General features: G+C 43.0%; 1 protein-coding gene across 1 annotated transcript; it reads left to right on the top strand.

The window, feature by feature from the left end:
* Positions 1-12,804: 12,804 nt before the first annotated feature.
* On the top strand, positions 12,805-15,260 carry LOC121862708 (the record flags this gene model as incomplete). Its single annotated transcript, XM_042361021.1, is given in 2 exon segments — positions 12,805-13,765; positions 15,141-15,260. Coding segments are annotated over 2 exon segments (1,053 nt in total), but the record flags the coding sequence as incomplete, so codon positions are not given.
* Positions 15,261-21,388: the final 6,128 nt, after the last annotated feature.

Below are 21,388 nucleotides of genomic sequence, written 5' to 3'. Positions count from 1 at the left end.
TAACAATTTATTAATAGCTTGTATGAAATGTAGGCGTGAACATATGCCTCACGCTATGCGAGTTCCCGAGCGCTCAGGCACGTGACAGAGGGTAGTATACTACTCCCACCCTCACCTTTGTCATCCCCTTCTGGGGTTTACTAAAAGTTATAAATATTAATACCAGATGTTCAATTCAATTCAATTTCAATAATTTCAATATGTATTCCTTGATAGAGGAAGCGGGATCCTAGTGTTGTCACTAGGTACCCCTGTACAATAACTGCAGAAGCATATATAACTATTATAAAGGTGCTTACTAAAGCCTAAGGAAGGAAGGATATTCCTTCAACACATCATCAATATTATCTATATATTATCTGGCAAGTATGGAGAGGATCATCGTGTCTCCGCCAGAGGGTCGTGGAGTGGTGGTCCAGCAGGCGCCACGGGAGCGTTGTGTGTGAGGATATCTTATGAGGTAGTGGACAAGGTGCGGTTGTCGGGTCTTCTGCACAATGCACAAGAACCTTGCTCAGGGGATGCGGGGATACCAATCTCCTAAACAAACTCATACCCAATGATGATACGAGCAGCAATCACGTCCCTTTTCCGCGACCCTTTCCCATAGACATACGAGACGTCAGGAAGTTTACGGAGGATATCGTACCAGGTGGGCGGGGAGTCCGGGGGCATGGCTGCTTCCCGAGCTTCTCTCTTTTTGCAGCGAATTTGGGTCCTAAGGTAGTCAGGTATGGCCTTGTTACAGCCAATCTTGGCAAGGCCATCTGCTGCCTAATTCCCCAAGATACCAACATGACTGGGTATCCATAGGAATGTCACAGGACGGCCTGCATCTTGAAGTATTGATTTTAGCCCTCGTATTCGGAGGATGAGGTCCTTATTTTCCCTTAATCCAAATGCAATCCCCTCGAGAGCAGACCTGGAATCGCAGCAGACAAGCAGAGGGCAGAAACCATCTCCTTCTTCCTTAGCGAGAAGGGGCAGCAAGGAGGGCTATCAGTTCAGCCTGAGTGGAGGATGCCCCGTCAGAAACTCTGAGAGAAAGTTTGATAGGCTCAGGGGCATCAGGACGGGAGATGTCGACAACAGCACCGGCCCTACCTGTGGCGAGGTCAACAGAGCCACCAGTGTAGAGGACGACCCTACCTGGGGACCAGAGGATGATACTGGAGAGGTGGTATTTGCAGAGAATAACAGGGAGAAGGAGACGAACCAACACGCAGGGGTGACAACACTATCAGGCAGGAGGTCGTGTTCCTGAAGGGCTCGGATGAGTGACCCTCGCCACTGTCTTCTAGATGGAGGTCGGCCTCGGACAGCAGGAGTCAAGTTGACTTGGACATAGTTGCCCCGAGGATCCCGTAGAATGGAAACGGTAGTTTTTAGGTAAAACTCCTGGACACGATCCTGTAAGGGGGAAAGACCAAGTTCGGTATATAGAGAAGTAGAGCGTGTCCACTGAGGAGCCCCAAGGATGATACGTGCAGCTTTCCTCTGGATAACTTCGAGACGGTTGACAGCAGTCCGACTAATGTTGACGAGGGCAGGGGCGGCGTAGTCGACACAGGAACGGACAAAGGACTTGTACATGGTGAGAAGTACAGGGATGGTGGCACCAAGGGAACCCCTGCACATGGTAGAGAGGGGGGCGAGACGCCGAATGCATATGTCTCGAAGATAGCGGATTTCAGGTGTCTGACAACGTGTGCGAGTTACATACACACCCAGGTATTTTGTCTCATTAACCCAGTCCAAGGGCGTTCCTGATAAGAGAAGGGGTGGAGGTACAACACGACGGTGCCACATGGCTTTTGCTTTCGCAGTTGAAAGAAGGAAACCAAGTGAATCACACTCTCTGGAGACCAGATCAAGGGCTTCCTGCATGCTGAGGTAGTCAGGGGGTTGGAGGAGGACATCGTCGGCATATCCTGAGTGGACAACTTCTGTTGATTACGGGAGAGATGCAATGAGTGTTAATCAAGGTGGGATTCAGGACTCCACCTTGAGGGGTGCCGAGGTTCATTTCTTGAACAGGAGATATAGAGCCTTCAACGCGAACCCGAGCCTGACGTCCAGTGAGGTAAGAGGCGATCCATTGAAGAAATCTCCCTTTAACTCCTAAACGCGCAAGTTCAGCTAAAATGAGGGCAGGCTGAGCCGTATCAAAGGCTCCCTTGATATCAAGGAAGACGGAGACGCGGGCAGTCTGATTGCAATATAAGGAAGCAATGAGAGTGTGCTGTGCTGCGATGTTGTATGAAACCATTGAGGGAGTTGTGGAAGCCGCCTATGGTGTGAAGAAGGCGACGATGGAGTATCCTCTCCATCATCTTGCAAACACAGGAGGTAAGACTAATGGGTCGATATTTCCAAGGATCTCCCGGCTTAGGGATGGGGATAATAGTGGCATTTTTCCAATTAGACGGGAGAACCCCATGTTCATAAGACATATTGTTGAGAGCGAGCAAGGAGCCGTTAGGAATATTAATACAGGCGTTGAGGACGGAGTAGGTTATCTGATCATCCCTAGGAGAGGTGTCTTTTCTAGAGCGACGAGCACTGTCAAGCTCGAACTGTGTGATGGGATGATCAGTGGGGGCAGGGGAGGTAAGAGCAGCACGAACAACAGGCTCAGACGCATCGATGCGAGCCTGCACTGCCTCCTGCATTGGATCTGGAAGTGCCTCAGGGGAGGAAGCTCGTGCCCAGTCCTCCATAAAAGAGCAGGCAAGGGAGGCGGGATCAGGGTGGGGAGGAGGCCTCCGTCGAGTACCCCGTATAGCATTAATCCGATTCCAGACATAGGAAGGTGACGACTGGAACGATAGAGACCCCGTGAAGGAGAGCCAGTCCACCTCACGAATCCGACGACGCTGCTGAGTTGCAAAGAAGCACCAGTTTTTGAAGTCTTCCCAGTCCTTTGGAGAGCGAGACCTCCGTATGGCAGAGTGGAGATCACGGGTTACCTGCCGGAGATGTCTCCAACAAAGTCTACTCACTGCATCTAAAGCCTCTTGCATGTTTCTCATACCTTTACGCTGTAGAAGTATATCATCAGCATATATTATAACCTGTGTGTCTCCAGGAAATTCGTAGCGAGCTATTAATTATGTTCATCAATATGTTAAAAAGAGTGGGGCTACATACACCTCCCTGTGGAGTCCATAACTCTATCTCTCTTTCTTCCGAGTACCAACCCTGAAACCATACTCTAGCCATTCTGTTACTCAAGTAATCCACAATCCATTTCAGTAACTTCCCAGAAACCCTTAAATTAATTAGTTCCTCAAGTATGACTTCTTTATTTGCCCCATCAAAGGCTCCTTTTAAGTCGACAAAAGTCCTGCATGTAGCCTCGGAGTTATTCAAACACTTTACATCACAGTCTGCAGTATTTCTCCCTTTCATAAATCCATGTAAATTGGGCGCCATGATATTTTCCACTTTATACAACAGCCTGTTTAATACTATTCCTTTCACCATTTTACTAAAACAAGAGGTCAAAGATATTGGACGAGAATCTCCATTGTTCTTTGGTATAATTACTGCTTTCTTCCACTTAATAGGGACACAACCTCCATTATAAGACATATTAAACAAGTCTAACAGGGGCCCTTCTCTAATACCAGCGAGACAGTTAAGGATATTCCATCATCACCGGGTGCCGTAGACTTTCCCTTTTTAATCTCATATAATAACTCGCCTCTCGTTATAGGAACACATGTATCATCCTCCAGTGTACACTGACTTTGTACTAACTCACACCTAAGTCTACTCTTACTTTGTAATGAGGCCTTCACACACTAAGGTAATTCGGCAAAACTAACAGTCCCAGCCCATTTCCTTATAAGTTGACTGGCCCTGCCCTGTCGGTCAGCGTAGCTGTTACCCTTGCTTCCAAAACCTTCACTTTATTCACTTCCTTCCATATGTCACCGAAGTTCTTGCCTTTAGCGATTCTCCCTAAAAAGTCTGTCTAGAATTTATTCCGCGCCTCTTGCTTGATTTCATTATCATTTGGATTTGCACTCCATTCTCTTTGCACCTTTCTGAGGAGTTTACTCCAACCCTGAACCAATTTGTCAGTCACATACTGTACATATTACGTTTCCCGTGATTTATTTCTCCTTTATAACTACACTTACTTATCGTCAAAACAGAATCAATAATATGTAATAAATCATCATAAAAGCCATCAACATCCTTTGGTTCATAATCTGTATACCAATCCTGTATAGTAGTGATCGGTTCCTGTTTTTTGTCTTCCGGCAACCAATATATTTTCCGCTTAATTAACTTCTGTATTTTGTTAACATGAATAGTAATTCGTAATGCAAAATGATCACTAAGCAAATCCCTAATTATGTCAGCATTGGCTCTCATTCCATATGTATTAACACATACTGCATAATCTAACCTTCCTCCGTGTATGTGGGTAGGCTCATGATTTCCCAATATTTCAATATCATTAAACTTCTCCAAGAAGTGTAACCATCTCCTTCTATAAACGTTGCTGGGCCCATAGTACCCAGGACTTCGTGTCTAGCATTAATATTACCAACCAAAACACTATAATCATTAACTAGGCACTCAGGCATGTCATCTATATCCAAACTTTGAGGATGTAACAATACATATAGACCTCCCTTGGACGTAGATTTTAACACACAAACTTTCAACCCCATTCTGCTTGTCAGCTATTACCAATTCAACTGGTACATTTTTTCCGAAAATAAGTTAACAGACCTCTTGTGTTATTTCTATTATTAGCTGGTAAACAGAAACATTGATAATCACGTAAATTCATCAAATTACCATCCTCCGTGCCCGTCTCGTGTAAGGCTATGACATCCACCTTATACAACAGTGCACATCTGTGGTCCTAACATTCTATGAAAGTATTCTTAAATAGTGTCCTCCATTTTCCATAGTAACAACAGAAACTAACCTTATTCTCTCATTCACAAATTGTTCCATTACTTCGTTCACTCGAGCTAATGCCTTATCATGTAATACTTTGGGTATGTCACCCCACTTGCGGGTTATTTCTTCCCTTATGTCCACATTTCCGGTCCCCCAAAGCAAAGATTGTTTGTCAGATTTTATTACTGTCTTATTTTCAACCTTCTTCCCCTTTAGTTCAACATCCACATTTCTATGTTCACAAAAATGGGCAATTACCTTCTGGTTGTCGTCTACCTTTTTTCTAAACATCTGAATTTCTTGCCTGAGTTGAACTACTACACCATACACATCACCAAACTTGTCAATTACCTTCTCTTCTGGAACAACTTTTGGTGCAGCTCTTGCACCATTTCCTGTTACCTTCAACGTGTCATTCTGTTCCATCCTCTTCTTCCACACGTTCTCAGTTGAAGGTAGAGTTGTCTCACCTGGAACTCCTCGTCCTTCCTCCTTTTCTCACTGCTGCACTCTCCCCATGCTCTGCCACCCATCTGTGGCTACTTATTGCAAAATGAGGAACCTGCATTATGGGCGCCGCCACAATTGCAACAGAACGGCACAACATGTTGCCCAGACTTAATTTTATTTCCTCATTCTATTGAATTGTGATTTTTTACACACTAACGTCACCGATATTTACTTTGACATTTCCAGGCCATAAGGCCCCACCTGCTTTACTTGTAACACAGAACAGGTTGTCCAATAAACTTTGCACTTCTCCTATATCCTATTACAGAAATTAATATCTACTCCGGAACTTCTCCCTTCATCAAGGCTACCGCTTGGTTTTCTTCTCATCCCGGATTTCTTGTCGCTTTGCCCAAACGAATCGTGTATCGTCAAGTAGAAAATCAGGATCCAGTATAACCGGGTACATGAAGACGATCACCTCGGTGTGTTGCTCTGTGTCCTGAGGCATCTTCAATATCAGCTCCTTAAATCCTGTCATCGTCAAAAACTTTACAGCCTCATACCAGCTACAGTCAGATAGGAATCATTACGGCCTTCCTTAATCAGGGGTTCAATCTTTTTATGCTCTCTTCCCAGTGTAGCAGCCCACAGCAACCTCTCATAGAATGACTTGTGTGAATCACTTGGAAAGTTCAACCTCCTCCTACCTGAGTTGTTTCCACCACCCGGGTTGTTCTGCACACTGGTACTGTCACGCTGATCCGTTCTACTAACCAGCTGTTGTCATGGTCACATTGACTGCTGGTCTGTTTGAAATCTGATGATTCATATTATACTCCACGTCAACAAAAACATGTGGATAACTGGTGAGTTATCCTTAGGAAGAAACGCATTTTCCCTCTCAGTAAGTCCCGCCCATTTGGGGTACTTCAGTTGTCAACGTGTATATTCCACTTTTTCCTGCAAGCTCAATCTCTAATTAGTTTATGTAAATCAACTTAAGTAATTCGCCAGACCCGTGTCAACTGAGGGTCATCTTTGAATGTGTAGCTTTTACTTTTACTTTTATCCTCTTCGCCACTGATCGGCTTGTTAGCCGCTTGGGCGATCGGTCACGTCTCTTTTCATTTATATTCTTCACCAAAAGATCGGCTCGCTAGCCGCCCGGGCGATCGGTCACGTCTCTGTTGGCAAATACTGGGCATGCTCCGGCTCCTGAATGTACCTGAACCCGCTCCAGTGTTGGTCAAGTCTTCTCTTGAAAGAGCTCACACTCGGTGCCGTCACAACACTCTCTGGTAGATTGTTCCAAGAGTTTACAACCCTCACTCCGAAAAAGTTTGCCCTCACGGTTTTCTGGACTTGCGGCTTCTTCAATCTTGAGCTGTGACCCCTTGTGGGGCGAGCGTCCGCCAGCTCCAAGTAAGGACACTCAACTGAGTAGTGCCCCCTGAGATGCTTATACACCTCAACTAGGTCCCCCCTTGCCCGTCTGTAGTATAAGCTAGGCAAGTTCAGGCGCTCCAATCTCTCAGGGTAGCTGAGGTGCCGAAGTGCAGGCACCAGTCTGGTGGCCCTCCTTTGAACATTTTCAACCAACTGACAGTCCCTAGCATATCTCGGGGACCAGATGGGGTGACAGTACTCCAGATGGGGAAGCACTTCACTCCTGAAGATCGTCACGAGGGACGGACCGTCTAGATATCTGAACGACCTTCTTATAAGACCCAATAATTTATTTGCCTGATTTACCTTCTTCTCACAATGGCCCGAGAACTTCAGCTCATTGTCAACATACACACCTAGGTCCTTCTCACACACAGTCTCAACTAGTGCATTTTCTTCATCCCGTTGGGACATATGATACGCCTCCTTACCGTTGGTACGCCCCAGGTGCATCCTCTTACACTTCGTGACATTGAATCTCAGCAGCCATTTCTTCGACCATTCCTGGAGCCCACAGAGGTCCTTCTGCAGCTCTTCACAGTCCGCTTGGTTCTTAATTTCCCGAAATAACTTGCCATCATCGGCAAACATTTGTATGGAGGAGTGTACAACGTCAGGCATGTCATTTATGAAACAAACAAACAACAGCGGGCCCAATACACTGCCCTGTGGTACCCCACTTGTTACAGGTACAGATGACGATTTCGTGCCATTAATCACCACACACTGCTTGCGGTCATGTAGAAAGTCTTCTATCCACGCTAGGACATTTCCCCGAATTCCGTACCCTTCCAGTTTGATTTTCAGCCTTTCGTGGGGTACACTGTCGAAAGCCTTGGCAAAATCTAGGTAAATATTGTCGATATTACCACCCCGTTCTAGAATATGGGTCCAAATATCCAATACCTTGAGCAATTGTGTTAAGCAAGAGCGCCCCGGCATAAAACCGTGTTGGCAATCTTTTACAAGGTTGTTTCGTAGTAGATGTTCCATCGCGGCATCTCTGATAATACTCTCAAGTACTTTACATATTATGCTGGTCAGGCTCACCGGTCTATAGTTGTTCGTGGAGTGACTATCGCCCTTCTTGAAGATAGGACTCACATAAGCCACTTTCCATTCACTGGGGACCATTTGTTCATCCAGGCATTTACAAAACAGAATCTTCAGGGGCTCTGCAAGCTCGTTGCACAGCTCTCTTAGCACTCTAGGATGCACCATGTCAGGTCCAGGACTCTTATGGACCTTTAGCCTGGACAGTTTATTTCTAATACCCTCTTCTGTGAACACAATGTGGGTCAGTGCTGTGTCGAACCGTCTGTCCTCAAACGCAGGAAGGTTAGTTGCATCCTCTCTTGTGAACACTGAGGAAAAGAAGCTGTTCAATGCCTCAGCTTTATCCTGGTCAGAATCTGCGTAACTACCATCTTCAAGCCTCAGGTCTGATACTCCTCCTCGCGTTTTCAATTTCGACTTTGCATATCGGTAAAACGCCTTTGGGTTTGACTTGACCTCGCGTGCAACCAGCCCTGGAACTCCTTTTCAGCCCTTCTACACTCTATCTTTGCTTGGTTTCTGGCTCTTGCATACATCCTCCTGTCTTGCTCATCGTTTGACCCAACCCACGTCTTGAATTTCTGGGTTTTCTTTTTAATTTTGTCGACCCCCGCATGGTTCATGTGTAGGAATCCCCTCGTATTCTTAGAAGCACTGGGTTTGGTCTTGGGTATATATTTATCGATCAAATGGGTCACTTTACTCGTTATGATATTCAGCGTAGTGTCTGCGTTCTTGTACCTTAATAAGTCAAGCCAGTTGATACGCCTCATCTCTTCCCTCATCCCATTGTAATTTCCCTTGTAATATTTGCACCTTGGCCTGGCCTTATCTTGAACTAGGTAACAGTTAAATCTGAATGACAACACTGTATGGTGACTGGTGCCAACTGGGGCAAGGTGTTCCAGTTTGGCCACCATACCCTCCTCGTTTGTTATGATGAGGTCAAGTGGCTTGGGTGTTTGCTCCCCTCTGTAATGTGTCGGGTCTCTCACATGTTGGAACAGAAAATTATCTCTCAGAGTTTCTACAAAAAGAGTAGCAGGGTTATTCAAGTCATTCGGGGTGGACTCGTTTCTCCAGTCGATGTCGCCATAGTTAAAGTCCCCCATGATAAGGAGGTGGCTAGGGTTGAGCATCGCCGCATTGTTTATTAAGGTTCTTAAGTTCCTTTGATTTAGTGGGCCACAGTTTGGGGATCTGTAGATACACCCGACGATAAGTAAGTCCCCTCCCTTTAATTTAATTTTACACCACTTGGACTCTTCAAAAACATCCTCTCCCTGTACCCTCGCCTGGCTGGCTCTAAGGTCTTGCCTAGCGTAGATAACCACACCCCTCCTGCAGGATTCTTGAGTTAGGTTCGTAAATGAGTCATATCCAGCAATACTGAACTCACATTCCTCTGGGTCGATTCTCCTGTTCTTGTACAACAGTTCTACAACTCCTACAATATCTGGTTGGTGTACTCTTAGTAGTGTTTCAAACTCCTCTCTCTTATCAAGGAACGTGTCAGTATTAGTGTACATGACATTCAAGCCAGAATTTGTTCTCGGTAACGTCTCTGCTCTTAGTAATAAACCCGCTCCACCCACATTCTCAGAAGCTGCAGCATTTGCTAAGTACACTGTATTTTGCAGGGTGTGGTTAAAAATTTCATTGTTTACACGGCGCTCGTTCCCTCCTGTCCGGTAGGCTGAGCTGGTGCCGCCTCCCGGGTGGGGGGTTGAGTGGGTGGAGGGTGCACTGCTGCCCCCTGGCCCTGTGTCGGCACACTTGTTTCCACTACCCTCCCCCTGAGTATAACCCATGTGCACCTGTCCCCGTTCCTCCTCGACTTCTCCCTCTTCTGCTTCAAGTCCTGCAGCAGCTTCTTGTGCTGTTCCCTCTGCATTACCGTGCGGTCTGGGTGAATAAATACATCCCGAAATTCCTCGCTCCTTGCTAAGTTTTTTGCCTGCCGAATAACTTGCCATTTTTCCTCCTCACTCCCTAGTGTGATCCTGAGGGGGCGAGGCTTAGCCCCCTGCTTTTGTCCCAGTTTCCTCACATCCTGAGGGGTTGCTGGAATCTTCAGAACCTCTGTGCAAATATTTTGAAACAGCACCTTGTCGTGTGTTTCCTTACTCACAGTTCCCTCTGCCTGGCTCTCGGTGACTCCAAAAACTATTACATTGTTCCTGAGCTGGAGCCGTTCCTGGTGTTGCTCCTCTCCCCTAACAGTAGGTGCGTTAATTTTCATTTCTTCGACACACTTTTTCAGAGTCCCAATCTGCTGTAGAACCTGTACTGATTCTGCATTACTCTCCGCCCCCCTCCGTGGCCCTCCTAATACGTCAGCATAACTCCTCTTAGCAACCACCTCCATTCTATCAGCTACTTCCTCAGTCTTAGCAAGGATCTCTTTCCCAACTTGCTCCAGTTTGTCAACCAGCAGGGCTCCAGCTTCATCTATTTTCGTCTCTAGAGAACTCGTTCCCTTATGGCTTGCAATCGCTTCATTCACCTTGACTATGCAGCCAGGGCAATACCAGCAACAGCCATCAAGCTTTACGGCAGTTAGTAACTTCCTAAACGCTGCATTAGTCAGGCCTGTACCCTCCATATCCGACGTCTCCCTGCAGTGATCACAGATCAAGCTCATGGTTGTGGGGGGGGGCAGACTGTGTATAAATCTACACCTATTTCACTGGTATATACCCGTTACTTGTATAATTTGAGGCAATTGGGAAAATTTGAATATAGTAATTCAAGTAAGGATCAGAATAGTTAACTTATAATTTTTAAGTTAATTCGGCATTAGTTATTAAGAAATGTTGATGGTGAGAAATACATTGTTATTGTTTAGAGGCGCCAGACGACCTGCTGGAGGGAGGCTGTTGACGACCTGCTGGAGGGAGGCTGTTGACGACCTGCTGGAGGGAGGCTGTTGACGACCTGCTGGAGGGAGGCTGTTGACGACCTGCTGGAGGGAGGCTGTTGACGACCTGCGACCTGCTGGAGGCTTGACGACCTGCTGGAGGGAGGCTGTTGACGACCTGCTGGAGGGAGGCTGTTGACGACCTGCTGGAGGGAGGCTGTTGTGTCCTGCTGGAGGGAGGCTGTTGACGACCTGCTGGAGGGAGGCTGTTGACGACCTGCTGGAGGGAGGCTGTTGACGACCTGCTGGAGGGAGGCTGTTGACGACCTGCTGGAGGGAGGCTGTTGACGACCTGCTGGAGGGAGGCTGTTGTGTCCTGCTGGAGGGAGGCTGTTGTGTCATACTGTACACACTCAGTCATCGAGTCTAGCAAGAACACACTGCTTTTCCACCATAAATTTTGTTGTTAATTGCTAATGACAGTGTTCTATTTAATATAATACCACATGCACGCTCAAAGGAACTGTGCACGACATACTCCCATTCCCTTCACTCAGCGACTACTGAGCCGTGGGTTTAGGTTAGGTTAAATAAGGATAAGTTGAATGCTGACAACATTATATAACAACTCAGGGGGGCGAAGTGTTCTCCCCGCTAGGGCGTTAGGTCAGGTTACGTTAAGTTAGATTAAATAAGGATAAGTTAAATAGGGGGGGAGGGTAGGGTAGGGTAGGGTAGGTTAGGTTAGGTTAGTGCTTCCTTTGTGTACATAAGAGCAGCAAAAATATTTTTTTTCCCGCATAAATTTTGCTCTTTTTACTGGAAGATGTTGATTTTTCCAGAGAAGCTGTAAAAACTAATGTTTGACCCTGAATAATAATTTAATAATACTAAAGAAGTTTTAAAGTGACGAATAAATAGAAACATGGCACCATTTATGTGTTATATTTTAAATTATTATTGTTTCATGATTTATTTCAATTTTTAGTTGAAATTAGCATATGAAGCGTATTTGAGCACTAATCAAGCCAGCAAATATCTCCGCCGAACCGTTGTTCATTTCTCGCAACATCAGAAACCCTGCTGCTTGCTGGGCCGTCAGGCCAACAGAAAGTGCCCAATGTACTGCCACCTTTAAAGTCCTGAGATTTGCTTCGTGGCAACAAGTGAAAGGTAAATTTTCATACATAATAAAATCTTAAATATCTTACTTATACGTAATTTGTATCAGAAATCCCGGCTTTATTTTACATGTGCACTCTCAGATGCTATTAAAAAAATAAAAGGTGCTATAGGTGGAAATCAACCACCTGAATCACGATTCTTCTGTGCCATACCCGTTGCAAATTACAAATAAAGGTGCTAATTAACATTTGCTTATGTATGTTCTTAGTTAATTAATATACACACCAGGTTTGGCTTGGTTTAGAGGTTTTGTGACTGTAAAAAAAAAAGATAATTATTTACGACTTCACAGCCGCTGATTTTTATTATAGAATGAATTTAAAAACTGCAATTTCACTGTGTTTTATAGTGGACACTGTTGTAATTCACAATTGTTTGTGTTACTGTATTTGTATTCTTTATTTTGATTTTCAGGGAATTTCAGAGGAAGTTGCATCATCCACTAGTACAGGAGATGACTGCAGTTTAGGAACTAATGAAGATAGTGCAATAGTTTAATGTGTTTGAGAAGAGAAAATATTGTGTTGGATTTGGGATAATTAGAAAATAAACATTTACAGTGAACACAACTCAGGTAAAGTTTCTGCAGCTATAAACATGTCATTGTTGTTTTAAGAAAAACATTTTAAAGCACAGTATTGTATATTAAACTGACTGAGACTCTTCATTAAAATTTCAAAACCAGCCACTGGTAACTACTGTATTGCTGTACAAACAATGAAGAAGAAAAAAATACTTATTATTCCATTTAGGCAGTTGTGTTCTTGACGAGGAAATTATTTCATTTCTGTGATATGCCGGATGGTAGACCAAGTACAGTACTGTATTTACATATTGGGGGAGTTGAAACAATCATTTAGTTATGTGGGGATTTCATTCACATTTAATGGATGAAAATCACCAAGTATGGATCACCAGACTCAATTCAACTTGTCACATATCCTGGGGCAAGCAGTGGATGTTGCAAATTACAACACCTTTCAACATCAGCTGCACGGATATGGAAACATAAGTACTGTCGGTAACATCACAAGCATTGGAGGTACCACGGTAGTTCCCGTAACACACTCGGTAACGGTGCAGGATGTCGGCGCAGCAGCGGGGCACATTGCCGGAGCCTCGGGTATGGTCACAATGGGTTATGCTCACCATCCACAGTCAGCACCAGGGCAGTCGTATCATGCCGTCTTTAACAACATGACAGTCACTCACGTTACGCCACAGATGCCACCCCCACAGGTTCAGTATTTTTCCTATGAAGCCCCGAGTATGAATATGCGAACACAATCTTTGCACCCTCACCACCCTCACCAAGCACCTCCACAGCCCACAAACCCACAGGGTCAAGTAAAGTATGGTAACTGTTCTCTTTCCCTTCAAACAGTTAACTCTACACTGCCTCTTAATTGCACTGTATCTGTACCAAGAGGACGGACGGGAGAATCGGCCACGTTCAAAGATCAAGAACTTACTCGTGAAAAAGATAACGTTAGAAAGAGAAAACCGAGGAGAGAAGGGATCAGCTCTAAGCTGTGCCGCAAGAAGCGCAGAAATCGTGGAGAGTCTTACGTCAATGCTGCAGGGAAACTTGTTGATGCTAAAAAGTTTGTGGATCAAGACTGTCAGTGTAAGAATAAATGTTTATCAAAACTTGGAACAGTGACAGATAGAGAGAATATATTTAGGGAGTTCTGGAATATTGGTGACTTTGGGCAACAGAACATTTATCTCACAGAAAATGTGATTCTCTTGCCAAATGTAGTGAAGAGACGAAGGAATCCATTACCAGATGACAAGCACCTGAAAACTGTCAGAAGACTTTACTGTGTCAGATTATCTGTAAGTATTCTTTTGTATTAGAATATATTGTGTGGTTTAGCTTGTACTGTATACTGTCTCTCCTCGACTTACGACATGTTCGACTTAGGACAACCCGGACATACGACGGCCATGGTCATATAAAATATTTTTCACATTACGTATTTTTGAGTCCCGACGTTAGTGATCGTGCTGTGTACCAACAAAATTTTTTTTGGTAATTCCCTTTAAAATGGCTGGCTAGCTTAAAAGTGAGAGTTCTCGTGGTGCTGAGAAGAAAAAGAAACACCCATTTTAAAATTTCTATGTGTTATTTTTGCCTTTTCGACTTACGACCAATTCGACTTACACCCGGTCGTCGGGAGGGAACCCCGTCATAAGTCAAGGAGAGACCGTACTGTAGTTTGGAGTTTATTCTGTACATCTCGGGTAATACAGTGGAGATTTGTTCAGCTAAAATATGTGTACAGTACTGTGCTTGTTTTTCATGCTTTGTTTGTACAGTATTGTACTGTACTGTACAAATAAAGTGAAAATATTGATAATTCAAATTATAATTTCAAGTTATTGTGAGCACCTTCAAATATTTGATGGGAGATTTCCATTTAACTCTTAGTACAGTACTGTATAGGGATGAGTTCTCTAATATTTGGTGTTGTGGTTAATGTCTCTAGGTGTGGTAATACTGCACAAAGGTATGTTAAGCCATTCAGGTCTTGCTCTACACTCTACAGTACAGTATCTGTAATTTTGATGAAATTTTGCTGATTTACTTGTGATGGAAGAACTAAATACTGTACTGTAATATCTCTGTTAGCCAGAATCCCCCAAATTCGGAACTCACTGATAGCTGGAATTGAAATTCTCTCAAAAAGTCGCTCCCATAGCTAGAATTTTCTGGAAAATTCCGGCTATGGGAATGATTTTCCGAGGGGCACCTTTTCCAGAAATTCCCCCCAAAATTTCCAATGCCAAAAAAATTCTGGGGATGGTGGCTATTTTTCCGGGTTCGAGAGATGGTGCAATGCGCAATTTCTGGAACTTCCAAGAATATTTTGCCGTTACCCGGAAAATTCCGGGGATGAGGGATTTTTTCCAGCTTTGAGAGATGAAATAATACTTCATTATGGAACTTCCGAGAACATTTTTCCTTTTCCCGGAAAATTCCGGGATGAGGGATCATTTTTCCGGCTTTGAGTGAGTCGTCTCATTACTTGGAAATCTCTCATTCCCAGAAATGTTCTGCACCATTTGTTCCGGCTAACGGAGATACAGCCATTGAAATAGATGATGTACGAATTTCTTGCAGTACAGTATATCGATGGGTAGAGGGACAGCACTTCAATAAAGTTGATTATCATAAAGAATATCATGTTTCATAATGAATTTATTTCAGAATTGTGGTAGACAGATTCGTGTCTGCAAGTCAATGTTTTTAATTCTACACGGAGTCTCTAATGGTCGACTCGATCGTGTCCTACAAGCTGTCAGTTGTGAACATCCTGAAGCACTCCAGGTAATATCTCCCTATACTCTGTGTCTCTAAAGGCTGTAAAGCTTCTGCTAAATATGTTTTGCTTTCTATAAAAATTGCAACTTTACGCAGATTTTTATTTTGAGGTTATTGTAGAGTATATCAAATACTTTATGGTGTCTGACTAACACCTCGTGTTGCCAAGTTTAACTTTACGTATTTCTAAGAAAATTCATGTTGGATACCATCTTAGTATTTTGTATTATTACAGTAATTAATGATTTTTGTGTTTACTTTTAAATCTGGAAAGTATTAGTACATAGCAACAAGGGAATTTTGTTCCTTCAAGAAGATTTGGCACAGTAGTTTCCTGTATTTAACTGATGACCTGCTACATTTCTTATACTGTATATTTATGGAGATAAATTTATTAAATGCAGCATTTTTAATCAATTATCGTCTGAGCATATGTATCGGTAATGATTTAGGTTTGAACTTACTTGCATGATTCATGGAGCATACCAGAGTTTATAATATACAGTATCAAATTAAAGTTTCAATTTGTACTCATGAATGGTCAGACTACTTGTATATGAGATCACTCAGGCCTATAGCACTGGGGTAAAAGTCAGTCTCACATATTAACCACCATCAATAGTCTGCCAGGTTTGTGCATATAACAAAGTATTCAACACTTACACAAGGATGGGAAGTTAGTTGTCAGAGTTGCTGTTTAAGTAATAAAGTACACTGCTCACCTGGTTATTTATATACAAAAGGCTTTATAAGTGGGTATGAACTGATGTCAGCTTAGAGCATCAACGAGGACTGAGAAGGTTGAGGTATGAATTCCGTCAGTAGCTAAAGGTGGGTTGGAATACATGGGTCTGACTGAGAGACAACAGTTCAACCTCACTGATCCGTGAGGCAGTTACCGGCTCAAATAATTGAAATTTTTATTTCGCTGGGTGAGGAACTGCTTGCAGCAGAAACTTTGTCTGCATAAATATTGTATCTTAACACTATTGGGTTTAGGGAGGTGCTCTCCAGCGAGACACTAGGGGGCCTGGCTGGATACTTACCTCACCACACCACACCAGAGATAATTGTTCGTAATGAGTCATAACAAGCTTGCTATTTGAGGTAAAAAGGTGGGGTTTGTTGCATTAGCATTGTAAATAAATTATATATATATATATATATATATATATATATATATATATATATATATATATATATATATATATATATATATATATATATATATATATATATATATATATATATATATATATATATACACAATCGGCCCTTAACATACGCGGGGGTTACGTAACAGAGATACCCGTGCACGTTAAAAATCCGCGTATATGTGCTGCCCCCTCCCCCTAACCCCAAAAAAAAACCTGGTCCCCCCATTTCCTTATTTACCGTATATACCTGTGTGTAGTTCAAGTTTTTAAGACCAAATAATTTGGCAAAAAATTGGGGGTCGACCTCTAAACGGGTAATAGTTTCGTTAGGTTGAAAAATATTTACCAGTAACTACCAGTAAACAATGGAAACGACGCACCACCAGCTGTGAGTGTTGGTACAGTTGCTAGGGCAGATCTCTTGCGTCATCATAGCAAGCCCAAGTAGCCAAATGCATGGTATGGTATGCACTGGACGATGTAAAACATAAAATATTCATTTTTTAAAGTTTATTTATAGATACTGTACATAAATTTTTGTTCATTACATTTGAAACATCAATCTTTGTTAATTAAATTTGAAACAAAAGAAAACTACGATACCGTATTTCTAAATACCTGGTATTTTCATTAGAATATTACATCACAAGTATATTTTACCTTAACTGTGACTGAATGAATATAGGTATTCTCAGAAATAAATATGGAAATATAATATTTTTGCTGGAATGACGTACATATTACAGTGGAAAGACGAAAACAATGACTTTCGTTATTCAGAACATTTTACCGTAATCGCTTTTCGAATGGTTTTCAGTTAAAAAACTGTTGTACTCGTACTGTATTACAATAATATTCTATCCTATCATTAGCCTTATAATCCCACAACTGAAAACCATTCGAAAAGCGATTACGGTAACATCTTTTGAACGAAAGAAAGAGAAAGTCATTGCTTTCGTCACAATTTTATCCCACTTTTCACTGTAATACGTACATCATTTCAGCAAAAATATTACATTTCCATGTTCTCAGAAATAAATGGTAGTTTTGTTGAAACGTAATGTACAATATTTAATATTAAAATGCAAAAATAGCTATAAAAACAATTAATACACCCGTAATGTACTGGCTGGCATCTCCACTCGTCCCTGCTCCTGCGTCCAAGGTCACCACTCCTCCCAACTCGCTCCCTCCGCTCCCTCCTCTCCTCCACCTCCTCTGCCTCCTCCACCCCCTCTGCCTCCTCCCCGTCACAACTGCCGACAACGAACACAAATGTTTTGTGAATAACTGCACCTCCACTTCCTATGTACAGTACTGAACTGTACTGTGCTGTGCATTTTTACAAACAATAAACATGGCAAGAAAAGCTATTAAAAAAAAAGATAAAAATTTCACTTTACTGTACAGTACCTATCCTCGGCGACAGGACGGGGGTCATCGGGCTCATCGTCACTCAATTCCATAACGGGTGGTGAAGTGGGGGCGACGGTGGATTCAGCTGCTTCCTCACTGCCGCCAGTGATTGATGGTGTTAAATCTCTCCTTCGGTGATCAAAGAACATGGTGATGGGGAGTTGTCGTCTCTTTCTTTTCATGTCTTCCATGATGTTTTTGTATGGAACAAAAGCATCATCCATCCCTCGCTTGAATTTCAGGGCACGCTCCATGGAGGGGTCCATACTATAGGCCAGGTTTTTTCAGTGCCTCAATCATCCTGGTCATCTCCCCCAACTTCTCCAACGTTATTTCTTGGTACGTGTTTTTCGAATCGTTTTCAATTAAAAAAATGTTACAGCACATGTATATTTTACCTAAACTGTGCCTGAATGAATATATTCTCAGAAATGAATAGTAGTTTTGCTGAAACATGATGTATTTCAATGTAAAATAGGATAAAATACATGACGAAAACAAAAGTCTTTACCTAACCTTCCAATGTTCAAGAGATGTTACTCGTTTTTTTAATAGTTTTCAGTTAAAATACTGTTATATTACAATGATATTATATTCATACTGTGCTTGATATACTACATTCACGGAAATGTAATATTTTTGCTGAAATGACGTACGTATTACAGTGGAAAGTGACGAAAACAATGACTTTCGCTTTCTTTCGTTCAAAAGATGTTACCATAATCGCTTTTTGAATGGTTTCAGGTAAAATAACTGTTGCATCACAAGTGAATTAGGATAGAATATTATTGTAATACAACAGTTTTTTAACTGAAAACCATTCGAAAAGCGATTACGGTAACATCTTTTGAACGAAAGAAAGCGAGTCATTGCTTTCGTCACTTTCCACTGTAATACGTACGTCATTTCAGCAAAATATTACATTTCCATATTCTTAGAAATAAATAGTAGTTTTGCTGAAACGTAATGCATTTCAATGTAAATTAGGATAAACTACATGAAAACAAAAGACTTTACCTTGCCTTCCGATGTTCAAGATATGTTACTCGTTTTTTTAGTAGTTTTTGGTTAAAATACTCTTATATTAGTGATATTCTATTCATGCTGTGCTTGATGTAATACATTCATGGAAATGTAATATTTTTGCAACTACAATGCTGATGTCAACACAAGCGGGGTTACAGCGAGACTGACTGAGTGAGGGAGAGCTATGCGTGTGTGTGTGAGGTTGCGGGAGCGGGCGGTGTCCCGTGTTCGGTGCCGCGCGCGATTTGAATGTACTTCAATAACTTCAATGTACAGAATATTCCTCCGGCGGGGCAATCCGCGTATTTGCAAATCCGTGTATTATAAACCCGCGTATGTTAAGGGCCGACTGTACTGTATATCATTTCTCACTCTTGACCTTTTTTCCCCATTTGGTTTGCGCCCGAAGGCTGAAAATATACATTGGACGTAAATGACTTATTACATACATTGGTGGTTTAACAAAAGCCTTCATTAGAGAAAGGTGAAGGAACATACAGATTAATGTTTACACACGTATATCATGTGAGCTGAGGTGTTGAACAGCAGACACGTAGTGTAGTAACTCCCTCACAGATGGTATTATGAGGGGTTCATGTGGAGTACTAGTTCCCTCACAGGTGGTGTTATGAGGGGCTTGACATGGTGTAGTAATTCCCTCACAGATGGTGTTACGAGGGGCCTGATGATGGAGTAATTCCCTCACAGATGGTGTTATGAGGGGCCTGATGTGGTGTAGTAATTCCCTCACAGATGGTGTTATGAGGGGCATCACATGGCATAGTAATTCCCTCACAGATGGTGTTATGAGGGGCATCACGTGGTGTAGTAATTCCCTCACAGATGGTGTTATGAGGAACTTCACATGATGCTGTAGCAACTCATTCACTACGTGGTGTCGTAGCATCATGGGGACACCACGTGGTCTGTTGCCACAGGACTTCACTCACTCAAATGGGTGAGGTGTGGTCCCAGGCCTCTCTATCGTGGAGTCTCAGGGGAATTATCACTGGGTACCTGGGACCTCACTGTGTGAAGGTTAGCTTGGGTAAGACTCAACTGTAACTGCCGAGTTGTTTTTCACTGACTTAAGCACTGTTCACCACTATTCAACACTGGTTCCATTCCTTTCCCAAATGAAATAGTAACTTCTGGCGAGAACTTGTTGATATTCCGGTGGGGAGGAGGGTTCAGGGGAGGGAGTTGGTGTGGGCCAACATAATAGTTGACGTGGCTGCTGCTGAGCAGCTCCAGGTGCATCTGACCCGTCTTGACCCGTCGGTGGTCAAGGATGAAGTGTGAGTGTAATAATAATAATAATAATAATTAACGGTTTATTGAAAGAGCTTGCAGCCAGAAGGCTGAAAATATACAGTTGCATATTTGGGGAATGGGTTACGAATTACAAATAATATACAAGTAACATAAGTGATACAAATAAGATATATAATAACTAGATGGGGAAAAGCTCAAACTACAGTGCATATCAACATAGTGACAGTGCAAGAAGTAGTATTTACTGGGAGTGAATACACTGGTTTATTACAAGTTATTGATAATTTTTACAATGGTTGGGACTGGGCTGTTCTTATAGCGATCAGTTCGTGCACGTATGGGCTGGATGCGGTTGTGGTGTCGAACAGCACTTCTCGGGCTAGGGATCTCAGGTGGTAGTAGGAGCCGGTGTCGAGGATGGTGCAGAAGCTTCTTACCAAATTTGCAGATGAGATCGTGGTGATGGTCAGTGAGAGTCGAAAGGGTCAGTGTGTTGAGCGCTTCTTGACATGTGGAGTAGGAAGGGGAGAGAATACTCTTGCATGCCCTCTTTTGCACTTTTTCTAGGTATTTACGTTGTGTGGCATTTAGGGAGGAAGACCAGGTAGGGGAGGCATAGGTGAGCTTGGGAAGTATGAATGTTGTGTAAACACTGAGGAGCTCGGGTGCAGGAACTCCGAGGGACTTGAGTCGGCGGAGGAGGTGGAGATGGAAACTGGAGGATTTGACAGCTTCACTGACGTGTGGTTTCCAATTTAGTTTGTTGTCTATGGTGACGCCGAGGAGCTTCGTGGAATCTACAACCTGGAGTGTGTTCGGACCTAAAGTAATGGTTCCGAGGCAGAGGGCAGATTATTGGCCCTCACCTGTATCACTTGTATCAATTGTATCACTATCCACCACAGAGGCTTACAGGGCCTCTTTGTCAAACCCCTCAAAGTCCATATAAGTCCATATCCTCAATATAATTATCACTATCACTGACTTGGGCCGGCTGTAGTGGGTGGCGGGTGAAGAACTCAGTAATGTTTTGATGACTGGGCGAACTTGTGCGCATCGTGCCCGCGCCGCTTCCCGCGTATATGAGTAGATGAACCGCGTTAAGTGAAAGTTCGGTTCTGGCGAGGCACCGCGTATATGAGAAATCGCGTTAAGTGAAACCGCGTTAAGAGGGATACAACTGTATATATACACTGTATTATGTTTCCAGGTAGTATCTAATATTTTTTTTGTATCTTTATTGTCATGGTCAAGGTTACA

The sequence above is a fragment of the Homarus americanus genome, unplaced genomic scaffold, assembly GCF_018991925.1.
Source record: "Homarus americanus isolate GMGI-L3 unplaced genomic scaffold, GMGI_Hamer_2.0 scaffold33508, whole genome shotgun sequence".
Lineage (NCBI taxonomy): Eukaryota > Metazoa > Arthropoda > Malacostraca > Decapoda > Nephropidae > Homarus > Homarus americanus.
The sequence above is the reverse complement of the archived record's forward strand: the minus strand, read 5'-3'. Positions and strand labels throughout refer to the sequence as shown.